This window comes from Rhizoctonia solani, chromosome 13, assembly GCF_016906535.1.
Source record: "Rhizoctonia solani chromosome 13, complete sequence".
Classification (NCBI taxonomy): domain Eukaryota; kingdom Fungi; phylum Basidiomycota; class Agaricomycetes; order Cantharellales; family Ceratobasidiaceae; genus Rhizoctonia; species Rhizoctonia solani.
Window position 1 is genome coordinate 814,565 of NC_057382.1, and position 20,030 is coordinate 834,594.

General features: G+C 46.4%; 5 protein-coding genes across 5 annotated transcripts; 4 read left to right on the plus strand and 1 right to left on the minus strand.

The window, feature by feature from the left end:
• Positions 1 to 1,352: 1,352 nt before the first annotated feature.
• On the plus strand, positions 1,353 to 2,550 carry RhiXN_07106 (uncharacterized protein; the record flags this gene model as incomplete). The annotated part of the gene is made up of 7 exons (XM_043326922.1): positions 1,353 to 1,437; positions 1,498 to 1,545; positions 1,613 to 1,725; positions 1,787 to 1,885; positions 1,949 to 2,072; positions 2,131 to 2,330; positions 2,386 to 2,550. The coding sequence occupies 7 exons, from the start codon at positions 1,353 to 1,355 to the stop codon at positions 2,548 to 2,550; spliced, it is 834 nt and encodes a 277-aa protein (XP_043185394.1).
• A 570-nt stretch (positions 2,551 to 3,120) lies between these two features.
• Positions 3,121 to 4,313, plus strand: RhiXN_07107 (uncharacterized protein; the record flags this gene model as incomplete). Its single annotated transcript, XM_043326923.1, has 5 exons — positions 3,121 to 3,216; positions 3,274 to 3,324; positions 3,387 to 3,605; positions 3,684 to 3,702; positions 4,066 to 4,313. The coding sequence occupies 5 exons, from the start codon at positions 3,121 to 3,123 to the stop codon at positions 4,311 to 4,313; spliced, it is 633 nt and encodes a 210-aa protein (XP_043185395.1).
• Positions 4,314 to 5,531: 1,218 nt separating this feature from the next.
• Positions 5,532 to 14,936, minus strand: RhiXN_07108 (interferon-induced transmembrane domain-containing protein; the record flags this gene model as incomplete). Its single annotated transcript, XM_043326924.1, has 17 exons — positions 5,532 to 5,708; positions 5,733 to 6,116; positions 6,611 to 6,743; positions 6,803 to 7,164; positions 7,222 to 7,437; positions 7,490 to 7,635; positions 10,616 to 10,750; positions 10,832 to 10,966; positions 11,036 to 13,054; positions 13,120 to 13,626; positions 13,696 to 13,770; positions 14,201 to 14,232; positions 14,288 to 14,331; positions 14,527 to 14,554; positions 14,657 to 14,722; positions 14,775 to 14,845; positions 14,892 to 14,936. 17 exons carry the CDS (start codon positions 14,934 to 14,936, stop codon positions 5,532 to 5,534), a joined length of 4,575 nt encoding a protein of 1,524 aa, XP_043185396.1.
• Positions 14,937 to 16,329: 1,393 nt separating this feature from the next.
• RhiXN_07109 (uncharacterized protein) lies at positions 16,330 to 16,739 on the plus strand (the record flags this gene model as incomplete). The annotated part of the gene is made up of 3 exons (XM_043326925.1): positions 16,330 to 16,417; positions 16,467 to 16,549; positions 16,602 to 16,739. 3 exons carry the CDS (start codon positions 16,330 to 16,332, stop codon positions 16,737 to 16,739), a joined length of 309 nt encoding a protein of 102 aa, XP_043185397.1.
• A 319-nt stretch (positions 16,740 to 17,058) lies between these two features.
• RhiXN_07110 (uncharacterized protein) lies at positions 17,059 to 19,085 on the plus strand (the record flags this gene model as incomplete). Its single annotated transcript, XM_043326926.1, has 7 exons — positions 17,059 to 17,127; positions 17,180 to 17,395; positions 17,453 to 17,532; positions 17,662 to 17,814; positions 17,874 to 18,006; positions 18,501 to 18,884; positions 18,909 to 19,085. 7 exons carry the CDS (start codon positions 17,059 to 17,061, stop codon positions 19,083 to 19,085), a joined length of 1,212 nt encoding a protein of 403 aa, XP_043185398.1.
• Positions 19,086 to 20,030: the final 945 nt, after the last annotated feature.

Genomic DNA, 20,030 nt, shown 5'->3' on the forward strand with positions numbered 1-20,030 from the left:
CCCTGCTTAGTCAGTAGACATAGCCACCTCCACCTTGATGACATGTAGGTGACACATATGCATGAATAAGGCTGCAGTTGGAGCAGGGTTCTTATTTGATATGGTAGTGGACATAGTATATTTGTAATTAGTTCACCCTTGGAATAAATAAGGAGGCCAACCAACCATGGTAACACCCAGGTTGATTACCTCTTGTTGCATCCCCCTTTGTACACAGTAGAGCTGTAACACAGGTACCTGTGTGGAACCTGTGTTGCAGTTTGCTTGACAGGGATGCAATCAACTTGCATGCGCAGTAGCTTATTCAAGCACCCTCAACAAGGGCTATTGATTGAGCTATTGTGCACATGGGACAGAGCCAAACTGTGGGCTGTAGCAAGCAACATGGGTTGGGCACAGGTACCTGTGTTACACCTCTAGTACCCAGGACCTTAGGTCTGGGTTCCACTAAGTAGTCACATTGTTACCACTGCCTTAACCAGCTTTCTCACTGAAGTTACATAGTTTGCCATTGCCCTTACAGCCTTGGTCATTGTAGTTAGGTAGTTAGGTGCCATAGGATAGTCTTCACCACCTTAAGCAGTATCTACTTGTACACACCCAGCCACAAGTGCCATCCCCCTTGGCATCCAGACAATGTCTAGGACAGTTTGTGGATGATGCATTTTTCTGCAACAAGGACATTTTCACAAAGACTTTCTGCTGAAGGCATGGTGGTAGCAGCTTGGTAGAGTGAGCAAACACTCAGCTAAGGTTGTTGGTTGCATCAACTGTCAATCAGGGCCAACAGTTGTCATTGTGTTTCCAAGTCTAACACTGCAGTGCATCATGTGGCCTTGACTTGCAACCCAACCATCCCCTCACACCTTTCAGAGCTTGAAGAATCCCCTTATGCATAAGCCAACTATTGTCAGGCTTGGCCACCTACCTGCAAGTTCTGCTTGCATCTTGGTGCCCCAGCTCTCATCTCCACAGTCCATGCTGGATCCCTCATTGCCACTGGTCTCTGACAATACTCATGTATACACATATTTATATATTTGTTTTATACCAATGATATCTTAATGGACACACAAAGCCACCAAAGCCTAAGTCTTGAGTTAATATAAGTATTGTTAAAATCAATGTTGGAGGGTGTGGCTTCAATCCATATAAGCCAAAAATAAATTATTGATGAGTTTGCTGCTCCCAAGCCACTAGAGTATTGTTTGAGGCAACACCAGACAGCTTCTTCAGGGTCTTCCTTTTGCTTAAAAGTCCTTTTTGGGAAACATTTGGACCAACTTGCACACTTGCACTTGTTGTCAACTTTGCTTTCTTGCTACCTCTTGCTACCTCTTTTTCACTGCACCATGCCTGCTACTCTACCTGCTGAAAAGGCTGCTCAGATCAAGAATCTTCATGAGCAGCAAGCCACTCTCAAGAGGATGATTATTAGTACATTGTTGCAACTACCATACATGTACTGCTCCTTGTTAAATACCAAAATTCCTACAGGTATTGGTGGTGGGCCCAAGGCAGCAGCATCTTTGTCAGATCCACTAGGTATGTCAGATTCAAAGTTTGCTGCAGGTTCACTTGTCTTTGGCTCACTGTTGACCTATTATATTAGCACATACTGTGCCAATCCTAGGATTTCAGAACTTCCCAAATCCATATAAATTGTGTGGATTCAACCTGCAGATGCTTTGTGGATTAAACAACAACAGCTGGGATATTTATCAGGTACAATTCATCTTTGGTGTAACCCCAAGTATGTATGTTTGTTGATTCATGTTTACTACAGGACAAGCTCAATGCTATTGCAACCAAGCAAGGTGTTGATTTACAGTTTAGTATCACCAAGCAGCCCATCCTGCAATGTGTCACCAACACTGTTAACAAGGTAAGCACCACAATAGGTGCAGTAAATCATTTTAATTCAATCATGTTACCTATTTTGGAAAAGATGGTCAAATTACGCCCCAAGATACAGCAGAAGATTTCAGATCCTGATTGGTTAATCAGGCAAATGCTCCAAGGCATGCTGAAAGCCTCAAGGGAGAAACATAATAACTGGGTAACTGGCAAAAGTTAGTACCCTGCTGTTCATGGACACATTTCAAACTTATTAATGCATTTATTCCTTAGGGTGCACCCAAAAGCCAAAGACCACCAAGGACAACAAACACAAAGGCCAAGTCAAGGGCAAGAACAAGCATGAGAGCAAGGCCAAGGGTGAGGAGAAGGATGAAGACAAAAACAAGGACAAAGGCAAGAGAGACAAGAAAGCAGACAAGGGGAAAGGAAAGGAAGTGCAAGAGCCAGATGATGAGTCAAAAGATGTTGAGGTAAGGTTATTTCAGCTGTATATGTTTATTGCTCACTCCTCAATCAATGATTTAGATGACCAATGTGGGTGACATTCTGGCTCCAGACATGCCACAAGCCTCCACTGGTGGAAGCTTTAGCAAGGATACTGATAGTGATCAACACAAGGGTCAACCCCTATTCTCTAACACCAATACACTTGATTGCACTCCAGTACCTCCCATCTGTCCACACCCCTGAATGAAGGAACAACCTCTTGCAGAAATGCTCCATACTGCTAGGGATTGGTTGTTACCAGTGCCAACCCTGTTTAACTCAGGCTGTTTTGGCCTCAGAAATGACAATGGTAACAAAGAGGGGACTACCACAATGCCAACCAAATTGTGGCATATTGTAAGTCACTATTCACATTGATTCAATTACAACTTTATTGACAAACCACTTCCTTCTAATGTGAAGGCTGATCAGCATGCAAAGAATGCCCAGGTCTCATTCAACACCAGCAATTCAGACAAAGCTGAAACTTACAGGCAGACTCCCAAGCCACCAAACCTCACCAAGAAGGCTCAGGGTTCTGCTCAGGTTAGCAACAACCATGATCAGACTCCAGCACATGAAGAGCCTAGAGCTAGGACTCCCATCAAGATACATTCAATCACAAGCTCATTTAAATCAATTTCTCATCTGGTCTGACACTTTTATTAATCTAAGCATTCAACCAGGCCCAGCCCTGCTCCCAAGGTTACTAATTCCAAGCCAGACTCTGGCAATTGACACAAAAATACACCCGCGGTTACCACCACTCAAACTATGAATACAAACCCGGCAGGTAGTAAGAAGCGCAAGGCAAGTGAAGACAACACCATGCCCAATGCACTGGCGCCAAAGAAAGGAAAGGCAACCATAGTAAGTTTTACTTCAATTTGGAGCTATGTTCATCTCATCATCCCTCTTGCCGCATAGACTACCTCCCAGATGCCAGCTCAAACCTTCCTTGCCAAAAACTTCAAGACAGTGAGTATATTCATATGTAGGCACTACAGTGTGGTCTAAATTTGCGTTGTAATTTCTCTTAGTCCATGCCAGCGGCCTCTCCAATCTCCCGTTTGACCCAATCTCAACTACCCAAACCACCAACTGCTAGCTCTAAGCCACCCGCTGCTAGCTCCAGTGCACTACCCCTGCCCTCAGCAGCATCAAAATCGAGGTCCAAGAGCAGGAAAGCCGCTGCGCTGAGGGCCGCCTCCACACAAGCCACTAACAAGGGAGCAAGGAAAGTGGCAGCGCAAGCAAGGGTACGTGTAGTGTTTTAGACCTATCTTGGCTAGATATTGAAGTGTTATCTAAAACAATTTGCATAGGCCAAAAATTAGTCAAAGGAACGCGCGCAGCGTAAGTAATATAACCAACTTGTTAATCAAATTGGTATGGTACAAATTCCCATCTATCTTGCTACCTTCCAGCGTCTTTTTTGTCCCCCCCCCCAATTGATTCATAGTATTTTGACGTTTTGCCTTTTTCTTATCCGCTTTACATCAAGTTCTAATACGGCTACTTTCTTGAATGTATGCTGCGTAATGACGGTTCTCCGTCAGCGCATTAGGCGCTATAATAATTATAATATATTGTTATATTCCAAACTCCGCCGCTGCCCACCAGCGCCCGCAACGCTGCAATAATTAAACAACAGAATCTAAGCTGCTACCCTAAAGTGTTGTATACGCAATTTTCCGCGCTTTGAACACTGTCCTACAGCTTCCCAGGGTGCAGCGCTTCCGTTGCAGCCAGTCGACGAAGCGCTCTGGGGAAGTGGATCCAACGCGCCTGAGGCACTAGAGCGGACAAAATCCGCTGTGACAGCAGATGGCCAGCTGCCGGCAGTGTTGGTAAATCCCAATGGGAACGTGGTTGGGCACTGGGATTACGTAAACGGGGCATGGGATGGGATGGTTGGGAAGCAATGGGAATGTCACGTGATACATTTGCCAAACATAGTACCGTGAGCGCCCGGGAAGTTGGACACATTTTGAAAGTTGCTGACGTCCAGGAGCAGCAACAGACTGGTAACTCATTCTAATAGCAAATTTATATACTTATGGGCACATTCTTCAACGTGCAAGTTGTTTTATTTAATTAGATTCAATATCAGCAGAATAATACCTAAATTATGTTTAGCCCGGACAGAATGTCCGGATACGGGGAAGTTGGACACGTGACCGGCCTCGATTCATCTGACTTGAGGCGTGAAAAAGTGAGTCTTACATACAGATATACCCCCCTTTGTGTTACAAATGAATGAAAAAAGCCAATTCGGAAAGATTGGGACACCTGAGTAGCAAGAAAACACCATAGATCTGGCAATTGAGGGTGAAAAAAGGGGGGCTTGGTCTCCAAGCAGCTGCTTCAAAATGCGGCACTCCTAAATTGGCACATAAAGACTAATTGAAGATTCAACAGGAACACCACATAACACGTGAGCAGGAGCAAGCATTGAGTCTCCCAGAGGAAACAGAGGTGATTATGCTTTGTAACAAAATGGAGCGGCGTACCAACAATGATTGACAAGAAGTGGTTGAATGAACCTTTATATTCAACACTGAATCAAGTACGGAAGCGCTCAAAAAAGGCCTGTGAGATATAATTCTGATTTTCGAGGGAGCAGAACCTCAAATAATCATACAACATGAAAAGGAGCAAAACAGAGAAGCAAACCCGGAAGCACGTGCTATGAACCTTGAAGGGGTTAATTTGGACGTGCGTGAGTGTATTTCCAAGCAGATATCGAAGAAATTTGTGAGAATTAACAAGCATATATACCCAGGTAGCATCAGCTCAAGGGAGAGGACACGGACAAGGTCATTGGGCCGGAATTTCTGGAGGAAAAGGTTTGCTTGGTGAGCGTGGGTACTTTTCTATGGTTCAGCGCCTTACTTATCAAATTCTGACCAATGAATATTCTACTAGAGCCCTTGGAAGAGGGGGAGGAGGTCTGAGATGATAATTGCTACGTTTTCCTATTTTTATATTATTCAATTCACTTCAGAAACACATAGAAATGCCCTTAGTCTATTTACTCAGGTGTATACATGCATTTGTAGCTCGAGTTTTTGTTGTTTGAGTCAAAAACGGCAAATGTCCGACTTCACGGGTGTGTCCGACTTCCCGGGCGCTTACGGTATATACACATATTGGAATTAAATACAACAATGTAAAACGAACAATTATGCGGCCGAATCGTCAATTTGTAGGGTTTGTTGCACGTCCCGAGTGACCAGCCCGTAGAGCTCAAGCTCTGCTTTGAGATTGTCCAATCCGTTGGACTTGAAAACATCCAGTCCGTGCGCTTTGGACCCGGTACTACGGGAGTAATCAAATAGATCACGTAGTGAGATGGGAGACTGAGTCCCAAAGAACAATCAAACCTTTTTCGGGAGCGTATTGGTGGGTGGTGTGGAGTTTGTTGTGCAAGAGTCTTTGAACTCATTGTCTAATGGGTCTTTGTCATTGAGTACATCTTGACGAAGTTGCATTGCAAGTGAGCGCACACTAGAGGTGGCTAAACCCTCCTCGGTTATATCGACGTCAGCAATTGACTCTGCAAGTTTGTCGGGCTGGTTATTGGCCCTTGAAATCACTGAGTCAAGGGCTGGAGAGCCAAATTGACGCTTCAGCCTTGAGCGCGTCTGTCCTTCATCTGCGTGCTTGCGTTTGAGGTCCATACGCACAACTGCAGTGTCAAATACCTTCTGGTATCCCAGTTGATTGCGCCGTTTTGTGTGGATGTGTCCCATCTTGCTGAATAGTTGCTTGCAGCCAGCCAAGTTAGCAACAATCAACAAAATGTGTATTGCTAAGTGAGCTAGCTGATGACGTCCAGAATTTGGTGTTTCATAGGCAAGCAGGCCCAACCAGACATTGATCATGTTGAGGGGCTTACCCTAAGTACACGCAAGAACTTAGTAAGAAATTGTATGGGGCTCAATAATGATTATTATGTACTTACCGCTTGCTTGTGCATTGCCCGCTGCTCTTTGTAATCCCATCAATTGGGGTGAAACTCGCTTTGAGAGTCGTAATAGTCAAGAAACGCTTTGTATAATTCGAGGTCATTTTCCTTACGAAAGACTCGTTGGAACACGCGCTTGACAACGCCATAGAGCGCAGACCAATTCAGTAAGGTGTTTTGTCAGCTAAATAGGCAAGCTCAAATGAAAGGGTTGAGGAAGACAGCCAGAATGAAGGGATCCTGGTCTGCCTTACCCCAGCGATGCTCTAAGCTCTCCAACACACACTCCCGAACCTTTGGATTGAACCCAAGGTGCAAAAATGTGTAATACAACCGCCCAAGTTCGACCAGAATATGATCCAGCCTAGTAGTTGCGGCCTGAGAGACATTTGCAGCGATTGCAAGTGGCTCTAGGTATAGCTTGAGCCTACAAGAAAAGGAGGTTAAGAATACATCTTAGCAGATTCAATTAATTTATGTGCTTACTTGCCCAATCTATGCCAAAATTCAGGATCATCAATGTTCTTCAAGACAGTGTTGGCTTGCTCAATTGTCTCAGGGGAGCGTCCCGCACTTGCCCAAAACTCCTCAGGGTTACGTGCGGCAATGGCACAAAGTGATTGGGACTCAGACAGTAGGCTGCGGAACAAAAGGAAGTGAGAAGTCCATTGAGTGAGAACAGGGAGAGTGAGACTACAAGGCTTCCTGCCATCCCGCGCCTGCTCCTGATGGAAGAGTCCAAGTAAATAAGAGTGATTGAGCATCCACTTAATGATATCAATTGCGGCATCTGCTGTATCAACAAGCCGTGAGGTTAGGCCCATGATATCGCCAACTATAAGGTTAATCTATTGCCAAGTTTATCAGACCCCAACTGAATGCATACACAAGCCATATGTGCATACCTGGTGTGCCCAACAGTCAAAAACCAAAATATGAGGGCGTAAGCAATGGAGTCGGACTTGCATGGCTCGTGAGTTGCCTCCCGCATCAGACACCCAGGCAATGATACGGACATTGTGCTCCTTCTCAGCACTGTCTATATCATTGAGTACCAGCTTCAAGTGGTTGTTGGCTGTCTTGTGTTGCGCTGATAGATTGTGCACTTGAACAGTATAAGTCTAAAGTTTGTGTGTTAGTTGGTTGACAGTAGTGGCAGTTAGGCTAGCATACCTTGTAATCAACAGAGAGCATAGACGCAATTAATGCGTTCCGTTTAATGTTCTTCCATCCATCACTCATACCTGTAGCTAACCAACCCAAAATTGCCTCATGCATAGAGGAATTTGCAGCCTCAAGTTGAGTTTGAAGAATTGGCCCTGACAGCTTATGTCAATCGGGCAACATTGCATTTGGTAGCCACTTCTGAAAGAACTTATGGGTTTCCGGTGCATTGATAGCATGCCAGGCAAACCCATTTGCAACCCACAGTTTACAGAGATCGGAATTAAACTCTGTCTGTTGCTCCTTTGACAGCAAGTGGTAAATTGTGGGGAGGGCTGGGTACGGCAATGTCTTGCTATTGTTTCCGCGATCTGGGGTTGATCCTGTGGACCAAGGAATTAAGGCAGCTGAGGAGCAAGTACGCGCACGTTCTGAGGCCAGCCTATCCTTAGCCTCAGGGGATACAAGTTCACAGCTATGTATATGCGCTTCAAACGCTTCTCTACAACTGGGGATAGGGCAAACAAGTGAGATGGCTAGTAATCAACATGAGTATAACCAAAATATCCAAGTATCAAAAGAACTTACCCCAATGAAGGTGTTCAGTTTGTGGTCAAACTTTGGAGATGATACCATGCTCCAGTGCCTGTTGATCTTCCTGTTCCATAGTGCTGGTACATAATGCAATACATCCACAACACCAAGCGTTCAAGTAGCTACCACCATTGTAGTTGTCCTTGTTGCCAGCCAATTTGAGGTCATGTGGTTGGGTTTGGAAGTACTGCCAGTGCCAGAGTGGTGCCGGCATTGTTGTAGGAGGTAAAAGGTGAATGGGAGTTATCTTGGAACTTGGATCCTGACAATTACTTATGTATGCGCGCTGATGCGCCTTGGTTGTTCAAGAATCGCGTAGAAACTAACATATATGGTAATTCTCTGACTAAAGCGATACTTGGAGCAGTGGGATTGACTTGGGTTTTGTTTGGCTGATGCGGACTCGGGCTTTGTCAGCTTTCGGCAAAAGTTCGCCGAGCGCTCAGAGATTGGCTCCCATATGGTATCCCATGGTGAACACTTATGTAATCCCTATTCCCTCCCAGCACTTTCCAATACTGTTTGCCATGGGAATGGGATTTACCAACACTGCGACTGGGTCTCTTACAACTTACCAACTCGATTATAGCAAATAAAATATCCTAGAATTCACTAGTAAGTACATGACATTTCTATAGAAGGTATATGGCCCAGGTACTCATGTTTACGCGCAACCCTCATTACCGAGTTCGTGGATATCGAGCCGAAAGATCAGATTTTTTTGTGCTTCTGACGTTCATGCTACTCAATCCAGTGATCTTCGACAGACATCAGTGGCTTATCTTCCCCGTTCCTTCACACATCACTACTATCCGTCAGGCATGGCCCACTCGACCTGCTAGTTCTGTTCGAGTCTTAATGCCCCAAATCATCCGGTGCCGCCCAGTTGCGCGTCCAATCTCCCAGCGCCCGTATCTAGAGCCGGACGACTGCCTCTATTGATGGGTCTCGCGACAACCGGAGCACTGAAGCTCGAGTACCACTTTTATGCTCTCATGAAATCCATGTATTCCATTCCAACCACACTTGACTTCCTAGCAGTCATAACACATGCCCGCACACAAATCGCAGTACCCTTTGTAAGCCATCAGTTCCTCGGTCTGCCTTGTAGCTACTTGTTACATACCATCCAAAACATCGGCCCCGGATTTGCTAGTTTTGACATGACCCCTGAGATCCTGATTGTGCTTGATCTGGGATGTCGAATGCGAGCACAGAAGTGGTCAGTACCCATGACCGGTTCGGAGATCAACATAACTTTTACCGTGGTGTAATTCCGAGGCATGAGACCCGACCCGTTGACGGGCATGCCTTCTCAGAGTTGCATCCTGAAATGGCGTATGTCGATAAGTGTTTGAATAGCACAAAACAGAACGCCGCTCTGCTGACGATGTACGCACCAGCTGTAGAATACATCAACAACAATCAAGACTGGAGCGCATGCTTGAGCAAATGGCTCTATGTACTCACCCGCTAGGAGGGCAAGACGTATGTTAGTCAAATGCTATCTCGACGTAGTCAAGGTAATATACACACAGCCTAACATAATGAATGCAGGTCCTCGATCCATCAACGTACTCCAACGAGGAATGCAGGGTATACGAACCTTCTATAATAGATATGCCCAATCCTCAATTTGTGAGCACAAATTTGCTGTCAAGAGGAAATAAGTCCGTACCGCCTGAAAGTGCACATTTGGGTATCGATCAAGTTTGTTAACACCTATTCTACCAGATTGCTGCCGGATTTGTACCTTCTGGGGGATGAGATACAAGGTTCAGTCAGCACGAGTCACTTGACTAAAACTAATGTCGTGTACGCACATACTGAAACATTGAACGAGAATATTCCGACCGATCAACGGGTGTCCTCTGTAGCTATTGTGAATGGTAAATACAAACATACCCACTAGAAGAGAAGGCAGACCAAAGCAGTAGCAATAAGTTCTCATGAGAGATTGATAACTGTGATGAACTCACTGGCTAACATTAATTAAAGACACCAAGCCGCGGAAGTAAGTACACGTTGCCACTCGAAAGTGAATGTACAACGTACACTCTATAAGCAAAAAGGATGTCAAAAAATTAGTAAGTACTCGTACCCCCAATGAGATATATACGCACTCGCTGCGTAAACTCATACTGATGACCAGAGTGCAAGTAAGAAAGAAGAAAAGACTGACTATCTTATATGGCAGATATAAAGCCGTAAGTTTGTAGAATGGATGGACATTGTGCACATACCCACTGAGGTATGGAACGATACAGCGTGTAGTCAGTGCATACTCATCCTCGACACCAGCCTCATACGCACATACTAATATACCGAACAGCACGCAGTGTGTGGTCAGTGCATATCTATCCTTGACACTAGCCCCATACGCACACCCTGATATACCGAAAAGTACCCAGTGTGTGGTTGGTGTATATCTATCCTCGACACCAGCCCCATACTCACCCGCTAATATACCGAAGAGCATGTAGTGTGTGATCAGTGAACATCCATCGTCGACACCAGCCCCATACTCACTTCCTAACATACCGAACAGCAGGCAGTGTGTGGTCAGTGTATATCCTTCCTCGACACCAACCCCGTACGCACCCGCTAACATACCAAACAGCACCCAGTTTGTGGTCAATGCATATTCATCCTCCACATCAGCTCCATACGCACCGTCTAATATACCGAACAGCAGGCAGTGTGTGGTCAGTCCACATCCATGCTGGAAACCAGCCCCATACGCACAAACTAACATACCAAACAGAAGGCAGTGTGTGGTCAGTGCATATCCATCATCGACACGAACCCCATACGCACCCGCTAACATACCGAACAACACGCAGTGTGTGGTCAGTGCATATCCATCCTCGACACCAGCCCCATACGCACCGCCTGATATACCAAACAGCACGCAGTGTGCGGTCAGTGCACATCCATCCTCGACACCAGCTCCTTACGCACCGGCTAGCATACCGAAGAGCACGCAGTATGTGGTCAGTGCATATCCATCCTCGAAACCAGCCCCATACGCACATCCTGATATATCGAACAGCAGGCAGTGGGTGGTCAGTGCATATCCAACCTCGACACCAGCCCCATACGCACATACTGATATACCGAACAGCACGCAGTGTGTGGTCAGTGCATATCTATCCTTGACACTAGCCCCATACGCACACCCTGATATACCAAAGAGCACGCAGTGTGTGGTCAGTGCATATCCATCCTCGACACCAGCCCCATACGCACCAACTGATATACCGAACAGCAAGCAGTGTGTGGTCAGTGCATATCTATCCTCGACACCAGCCCCATACGCACCCGCTAACATACCAAAGAGCATGCAGTGTGTAGTCAGTGCATATCTATCCTCGACACCGGACCCATACGCACATCCTGATATGCCAAACAGCACGCAGTGTGTGGTCAGTGCATATCCATCCTCGACACCAGCCCCATACGCACATACTGATATACCAAACAGCAGGCAGTGTGTAGTCAGTGCATATCCATCCTTGACACCAGCCCCATACGCACCCGCTGACATACCGAACAGCACGCAGTGTGTGGTCAGTGCATATCTATCCTCGACACCAGCCCCATACGCACCCACTGATATACCGAACAGCACGCAGTGTATAGTCAGTGTATATCCATCCTTGACACCAGCCCCACACGCACCCGCTAACATACCGAAGAGCACGCAGTATGTGATCAGTGCATATCTATCCTTGACACCAGCCCCATACGCACATCCTGACATACCAAAGAGCACGCGGTATCTGGTCAATGTATATCCATCCTCAACACCAGCCCCATACGCACCCGCTAACATAACGAACAGCAGGCAGTGTGTGGTCAGTGCATATCCTTTCTCGACACCAGCCCCATACACACCCACTGATATACCGAAGAGCACGCAGTGTGTAGTCAGTGCATATCTATCCTCGACACCAGACCCATACGCACATCCTGACACACCAAACAGCAGGCAGTGTGTGGTCAGTGCATATCCATCCTCAACTCTAGCCCCATACGCACCCACTGGTATACCAAAGAGTACGCAGTGTGTGGTCAGTGCACATCCATCCTCGACACCAGCCCCGTACGCACCCGCTAATATACCGAAGAGCATGCAGTGTGTGGTCAGTGCATATCTATCCTCGACACAAGCCCCATACCCACCGACTGATATACCAAACAGCGCGCAGTTCTTCATTAGTAAGATCTCATCCTCGACACTAGCCCCATACACACCGGCTAATAAACCGAACAGCAGGCAGTGTGTGGTCAGTGCATATCCATCCTCAACTCTAGCCCCATACGCACCCACTGATATACCAAAGAGTACGCAGTGTGTGGTCAGTGCACATCCATCCTCAACACCAGCTCCATACGCACTGACTGATATACCAAACAGCGCGCAGTTCATCATTAGTAAAATCTCATTCTCGACACTAGCTCCATACGCACATCCTGATATACCAAACAGCACGCAGTGTGTGGTCAGTGCATATCCATCCTCGACACTAGCCCCATACGCACCCGCTGACATACCGAACAGTGCGCAATGTGTGGTCAGCGTATATCCATCCTCGACACCAGCCCCATACGCACCAGCTAACATACCAAACAGCAGGCAGTGTGTGGTCAGTGCATATCTATCCCCGACACCAGCCCCATACGCACCAGCTAACATACCAAACAGCAGGCAGTGTGTGGTTAGTGCATATCCATCCTCGACACCAGCCCCACACGCACCCGCTAACATACCGAAGAGCATGCAGTATGTGATCAGTGCATATCTATCCTCGACACCAGCCCCATACGCACATCCTGATATACCGAACAGCACGCAGTGTGTGGTCAGTGCATATCTATCCTCGACACCAGCCCCATACGCACCGGCTAATATACCGAACAGCACGTAGTGTGTGGTCAGTGTATATCCATTTTCCACACCAGCCCCATACGTACCGCCTGATATACCGAACAGCAGTGTGCGGTCAGTGCATATCCATCCTCGACACCAGCCCCATACGCACATCCTGACATACCGAACAGCACGCAGTGTATGGTCAGTGCACATCCATCCTCGACACCAGCTCCATACGCACCCACTAATATACCGGATAGCACGCAGTGTGTGGTCAGTGCACATTCATCCTCGACACCAGCCCCGTACGCACATTCTAATATACCGAACAGCACGCAGTGTGTGGTCAGTGCATATCTATCCTCGACACCAGCCCCATACGCACCAGCTAATAAACCCAACAGCACGCGGTGTGTTGTCAGTGCATATCCATCATCGACACCAGACCCATACGCACTGGCTAATATACCGAACAGTAGGCAGTATGTGGTCAGTGCACATCCATCATCGACACCAGCCCCATACGCACCGGCTAATATACCGAACAGCAGGCAGTGTGTGGTCAGTCCACATTCATCCTCGACACCAGCCCCATACGCACCCGCTAACATACCGAAGAGCACGCAGTGTGTGGTCAGTGCATATTTATCCTCAACACCAGCCCCATACGCACCAGCTAATAAACCGAACAGCGCGCAGTTCATCATTAGTAAAATCTCATTCTCGACATTAGCCCCATACGTACCTTCTAAGATACCGCACGTCACGTAGTCCACCCTCAATATACATCCGTTTTCGACATCAGCATCATACTCACCGGCTAAGATACCAATTGGCACCCAGTTTCTTGTCAGCCCTCGTAGCCTATCCCTATTTTTCCGGTACGCACAGGCTTGGTTTCACCAGGTATCAATCGTGACATCGTTAGCGAGCACCTCTACCGAGCAGATAGTCTGCCCTAACCTTCTGAAATGGGACATAGGTGTACAAAGATTATCTCAGCATGCTTTCTCCCTAGAAACATCCTTCACTCACTGTCTAGACCCGAGGCTCCGATTGGTTTTCCATATCATCCAAGCGATTCAGGGCCATGGCGTACGTACCTCCTTGGTTTCAACAGTTAGCGTCCCCTTCTTTCACCCTTCACTCAGTAACCAAACCATGAATTCACGCACCAACTACTCATATACAGTAACCCGAACCTCATCAGCTCTCACTCAAGTTGTTCAAATTCACACTTGGATACGTACTGCCTGTTCCGTTGATGAGTATAACATCGATCCTACGTGTGACCATTAGCCAATTCTCAAGTCATTGTACATGGCACTCATACTTACTCTAGAAGTGATCTTAATTTGCTCACTCTCTGCCCATTGATGCACTACATAAGACCCCGCTTTCTTCGAAAAAAGGTCACTTACCTCCTATTGACATGGCATGCGTTTAGCTCTGGTGGCACCCGCCTCGTTTCTGTCGCACAAGTAAGCCATACAGATTTGGTTACGAGACAATTTCGTGCTCACACATACAGGCAGCCCCAAAGCGGATACCACCACGTTGGGCTTCAAGTACTTACTTCCTGCACACTATCCATACCCATGAGCCTATTGTGTTCAGATGAGCTGAGCAAATTACTAACGCTAGCATAACATGCAGCCCATTCACATTAGCCGACCTGCGTTTAGCGAGGCGCACAGCACACTCACAGATCATCCTGTTTCTCTCTGGTCAGAATTCGGTGAACGTACAGCCTAACAAACGGGCCATAAGTGCTGTCAAATATGTCGTGTCGTCAGCCTTGGGTATGGTAGACCTACCAACTACCATATTTGTCGTTGCGGCTTATACGTCAATAGAGGTACGAATAAGGTGCTAGTAGACGCGATATATACCTTCTATAATAGTTCGTATATTAGTCCTTTGCCTCATCTGGGCTCTTACACGTTTACCATCTGTAAACGATGTGGGAAATGATGTCACACTCATATGGACCCAGGAGACTACTGACCTTCTGTTGAGTTTGAGACTTGGGTTAGTAACAACACTACAGTCGCGCACCTGAACGCACAATCTATATATTGATATGCGGTCCCGGCCTAAGGTCATAACTTCCAATGCCGTTGTTATCTGTACATACCCACTACTCGAGCTTTATCATACCGCGCTTAGATACGTCAGTTAACATGTACTCACATCCTGTTTCCAAACAGGGCTTAGCCTCTTTTGTATCCAGGTACAATACCCCACTCACCCTCTGTTGAAGCGTTCGCGGCAACCATCATCAGCACCAACATCCTATTTGGCAAGTTGCACACGAACCGCCTATCCACATTTTAGCTTACTTTACTCCTAACATGAACAGCATGAGAGTTTGGTACGCACTTGCTGGGTGGGTTTATCGATTCGTCAATCGAACTGTAAATCCGGATCTCTATGCTGATGTCCTACTCACTTCCTATATAGGCGTATCATTTTATTATTTTATCAGAACCACAGCCTCTTGCATCGAACTCGGTCTTACATCCTTCAAAGTGTGCGAGGATTACAATCAGGCTCAACAGATCGAAGTGGCTGAGACCCTTATATGAGTCATACCTTTGCCTTTGATTCCTGCATATGTCAGACACAGCCAAAGCAATGCGATAATAGTATCATTGTATATGGTTATCAGCGTTTCTCAGTGAGTATGAAGCAGATCCTTGAGACAGCGTACCATTTCTAATTTCTTATGTATGAGTTTTATGATATTTCTTGAAGACCTCAACCGCGATCTGCGCAGGTGTTAGTTATGGGGAGCTATCGACTCACTAGCGAGTGATAGAACAAAGAACGAAGACTCGAGAGGGCAGGGATATAAATCCCTGTAACGCAGAGGCTCGTACCTACCTCAAGGCGACCTCAAGGCAATCACAAGGCAGGTTTGGGACCAGCCCTAAGGATGGGGACCGTGGCCATGCTAAACAAGCACAAGCCGCGTGTCTTCTGCAGGCAAATGTAAGGAGCACGTGACAACGACAACCACCATGACCGACAATCCCGAGCAGTGTTGGTAAATCCCATTCCCATGGCAAACAGTATTGGAAAGTGCTGGGAGGGAATAGGGATTACATAAGTGTTCACCATGGGATACCATATGGGAGCCGATCTCTGAGCGCTCGGCGAACTTTTGCCGAAAGCTGACAAAGCCCGAGTCCGCATCAGCCAAACAAAACCCAAGTCAATCCCACTGCTCCAAGTATCGCTTTAGTCAGAGAATTACCATATATGTTAGTTTCTACGCGATTCTTGAACAACCAAGGCGCATCAGCGCGCATACATAAGTAATTGTCAGGATCCAAGTTCCAAGATAACTCCCATTCACCTTTTACCTCCTACAACAATGCCGGCACCACTCTGGCACTGGCAGTACTTCCAAACCCAACCACATGACCTCAAATTGGCTGGCAACAAGGACAACTACAATGGTGGTAGCTACTTGAACGCTTGGTGTTGTGGATGTATTGCATTATGTACCAGCACTATGGAACAGGAAGATCAACAGGCACTGGAGCATGGTATCATCTCCAAAGTTTGACCACAAACTGAACACCTTCATTGGGGTAAGTTCTTTTGATACTTGGATATTTTGGTTATACTCATGTTGATTACTAGCCATCTCACTTGTTTGCCCTATCCCCAGTCGTAGAGAAGCGTTTGAAGCGCATATACATAGCTGTGAACTTGTATCCCCTGAGGCTAAGGATAGGCTGGCCTCAGAACGTGCGCGTACTTGCTCCTCAGCTGCCTTAATTCCTTGGTCCACAGGATCAACCCCAGATCGCGGAAACAATAGCAAGACATTGCCGTACCCAGCCCTCCCCAAAATTTACCACTTGCTGTCAAAGGAGCAACAGACAGAGTTTAATTCCGATCTCTGTAAACTGTGGGTTGCAAATGGGTTTGCCTGGCATGCTATCAATGCACCGGAAACCCATAAGTTCTTTCAGAAGTGGCTACCAAATGCAATGTTGCCCGATTGACATAAGCTGTCAGGGCCAATTCTTCAAACTCAACTTGAGGCTGCAAATTCCTCTATGCATGAGGCAATTTGGGTTGGTTAGCTACAGGTATGAGTGATGGATGGAAGAACATTAAACGGAACGCATTAATTGCGTCTATGCTCTCTGTTGATTACAAGGTATGCTAGCCTAACTGCCACTACTGTCAACCAACTAACACACAAACTTTAGACTTATACTGTTCAAGTGCACAATCTATCAGCGCAACACAAGACAGCCAACAACCACTTGAAGCTGGTACTCAATGATATAGACAGTGCTGAGAAGGAGCACAATGTCCGTATCATTGCCTGGGTGTCTGATGCGGGAGGCAACTCACGAGCCATGCAAGTCCGACTCCATTGCTTACGCCCTCATATTTTGGTTTTTGACTGTTGGGCACACCAGGTATGCACATATGGCTTGTGTATGCATTCAGTTGGGGTCTGATAAACTTGGCAATAGATTAACCTTATAGTTGGCGATATCATGGGCCTAACCTCACGGCTTGTTGATACAGCAGATGCCGCAATTGATATCATTAAGTGGATGCTCAATCACTCTTATTTACTTGGACTCTTCCGTCAGGAGCAGGCGCGGGATGGCAGGAAGCCTTGTAGTCTCACTCTCCCTGTTCTCACTTGATGGACTTCTCACTTCCTTTTGTTCTGCAGCCTACTGTCTGAGTCCCAATCACTTTGTGCCATTGCCGCACGTAACCCTGAGGAGTTTTGGGCAAGTGCGGGACGCTCCCCTGAGACAATTGAGCAAGCCAACACTGTCTTGAAGAACATTGATGATCCTGAATTTTGGCATAGATTGGGCAAGTAAGCACATAAATTAATTGAATCTGCTAAGATGTATTCTTAACCTCCTTTTCTTGTAGGCTCAAGCTATACCTAGAGCCACTTGCAATCGCTGCAAATGTCTCTCAGGCCGCGACTACTAGGCTGGATCATATTCTGGTCGAACTTGGGCGGTTGTATTACACATTTTCGCACCTTGGGTTCAATCCAAAGGTTCGGGAGTGTGTGTTGGAGAGCTTAGAGCATCGCTGGGGTAAGGCAGACCAGGATCCCTTCATTCTGGCTGTCTTCCTCAACCCTTTCATTTGAGCTTGCCTATTTAGCTGACAAAACACCTTACTGAATTGGTCTGCGCTCTATGGCGTTGTCAAGCGCGTGTTCCAACAAGTCTTTCGTAAGGAAAATGACCTCGAATTATACAAAGCGTTTCTTGACTATTACGACTCTCAAAGCGAGTTTCACCCCAATTGATGGGATTACAAAGAGCAGCGGGCAATGCACAAGCAAGCGGTAAGTACATAATAATCATTATTGAGCCCCATACAATTTCTTACTAAGTTCTTGCGTGTACTTAGGGTAAGCCCCTCAACATGATCAATGTCTGGTTGGGCCTGCTTGCCTATGAAACACCAAATTCTGGACGTCATCAGCTAGCTCACTTAGCAATACACATTTTGTTGATTGTTGCTAACTTGGCTGGCTGCAAGCAACTATTCAGCGAGATGGGACACATCCACACAAAACGGCGCAATCAACTGGGATACCAGAAGGTATTTGACACTGCAGTTGTGCGTATGGACCTCAAACGCAAGCACGCAGATGAAGGACAGACGCGCTCAAGGCTGAAGCGTCAATTTGGCTCTCCAGCCCTTGACTCAGTGATTTCAAGGGCCAATAACCAGCCCGACAAACTTGCAGAGTCAATTGCTGACGTCGATATAACCGAGGAGGGTTTAGCCACCTCTAGTGTGCGCTCACTTGCAATGCAACTTCGTCAAGATGTACTCAATGACAAAGACCCATTAGACAATGAGTTCAAAGACTCTTGCACAACAAACTCCACACCACCCACCAATACGCTCCCGAAAAAGGTTTGATTGTTCTTTGGGACTCAGTCTCCCATCTCACTACGTGATCTATTTGATTACTCCCGTAGTACCGGGTCCAAAGCGCACGGACTGGATGTTTTCAAGTCCAACGGATTGGACAATCTCAAAGCAGAGCTTGAGCTCTACGGGCTGGTCACTCGGGACGTGCAACAAACCCTACAAATTGACGATTCGGCCGCATAATTGTTCGTTTTACGTTGTTGTATTTAATTCCAATATGTGTATATACCGTAAGCGCCCGGGAAGTCGGACACACCCGTGAAGTCGGACATTTGCCGTTTTTGACTCAAACAACAAAAACTCGAGCTACAAATGCATGTATACACCTGAGTAAATAGACTAAGGGCATTTCTATGTGTTTCTGAAGTGAATTGAATAATATAAAAATAGGAAAACGTAGCAATTATCATCTCAGACCTCCTCCCCCTCTTCCAAGGGCTCTAGTAGAATATTCATTGGTCAGAATTTGATAAGTAAGGCGCTGAACCATAGAAAAGTACCCACGCTCACCAAGCAAACCTTTTCCTCCAGAAATTCCGGCCCAATGACCTTGTCCGTGTCCTCTCCCTTGAGCTGATGCTACCTGGGTATATATGCTTGTTAATTCTCACAAATTTCTTCGATATCTGCTTGGAAATACACTCACGCACGTCCAAATTAACCCCTTCAAGGTTCATAGCACGTGCTTCCGGGTTTGCTTCTCTGTTTTGCTCCTTTTCATGTTGTATGATTATTTGAGGTTCTGCTCCCTCGAAAATCAGAATTATATCTCACAGGCCTTTTTTGAGCGCTTCCGTACTTGATTCAGTGTTGAATATAAAGGTTCATTCAACCACTTCTTGTCAATCATTGTTGGTACGCCGCTCCATTTTGTTACAAAGCATAATCACCTCTGTTTCCTCTGGGAGACTCAATGCTTGCTCCTGCTCACGTGTTATGTGGTGTTCCTGTTGAATCTTCAATTAGTCTTTATGTGCCAATTTAGGAGTGCCGCATTTTGAAGCAGCTGCTTGGAGACCAAGCCCCCCTTTTTTCACCCTCAATTGCCAGATCTATGGTGTTTTCTTGCTACTCAGGTGTCCCAATCTTTCCGAATTGGCTTTTTTCATTCATTTGTAACACAAAGGG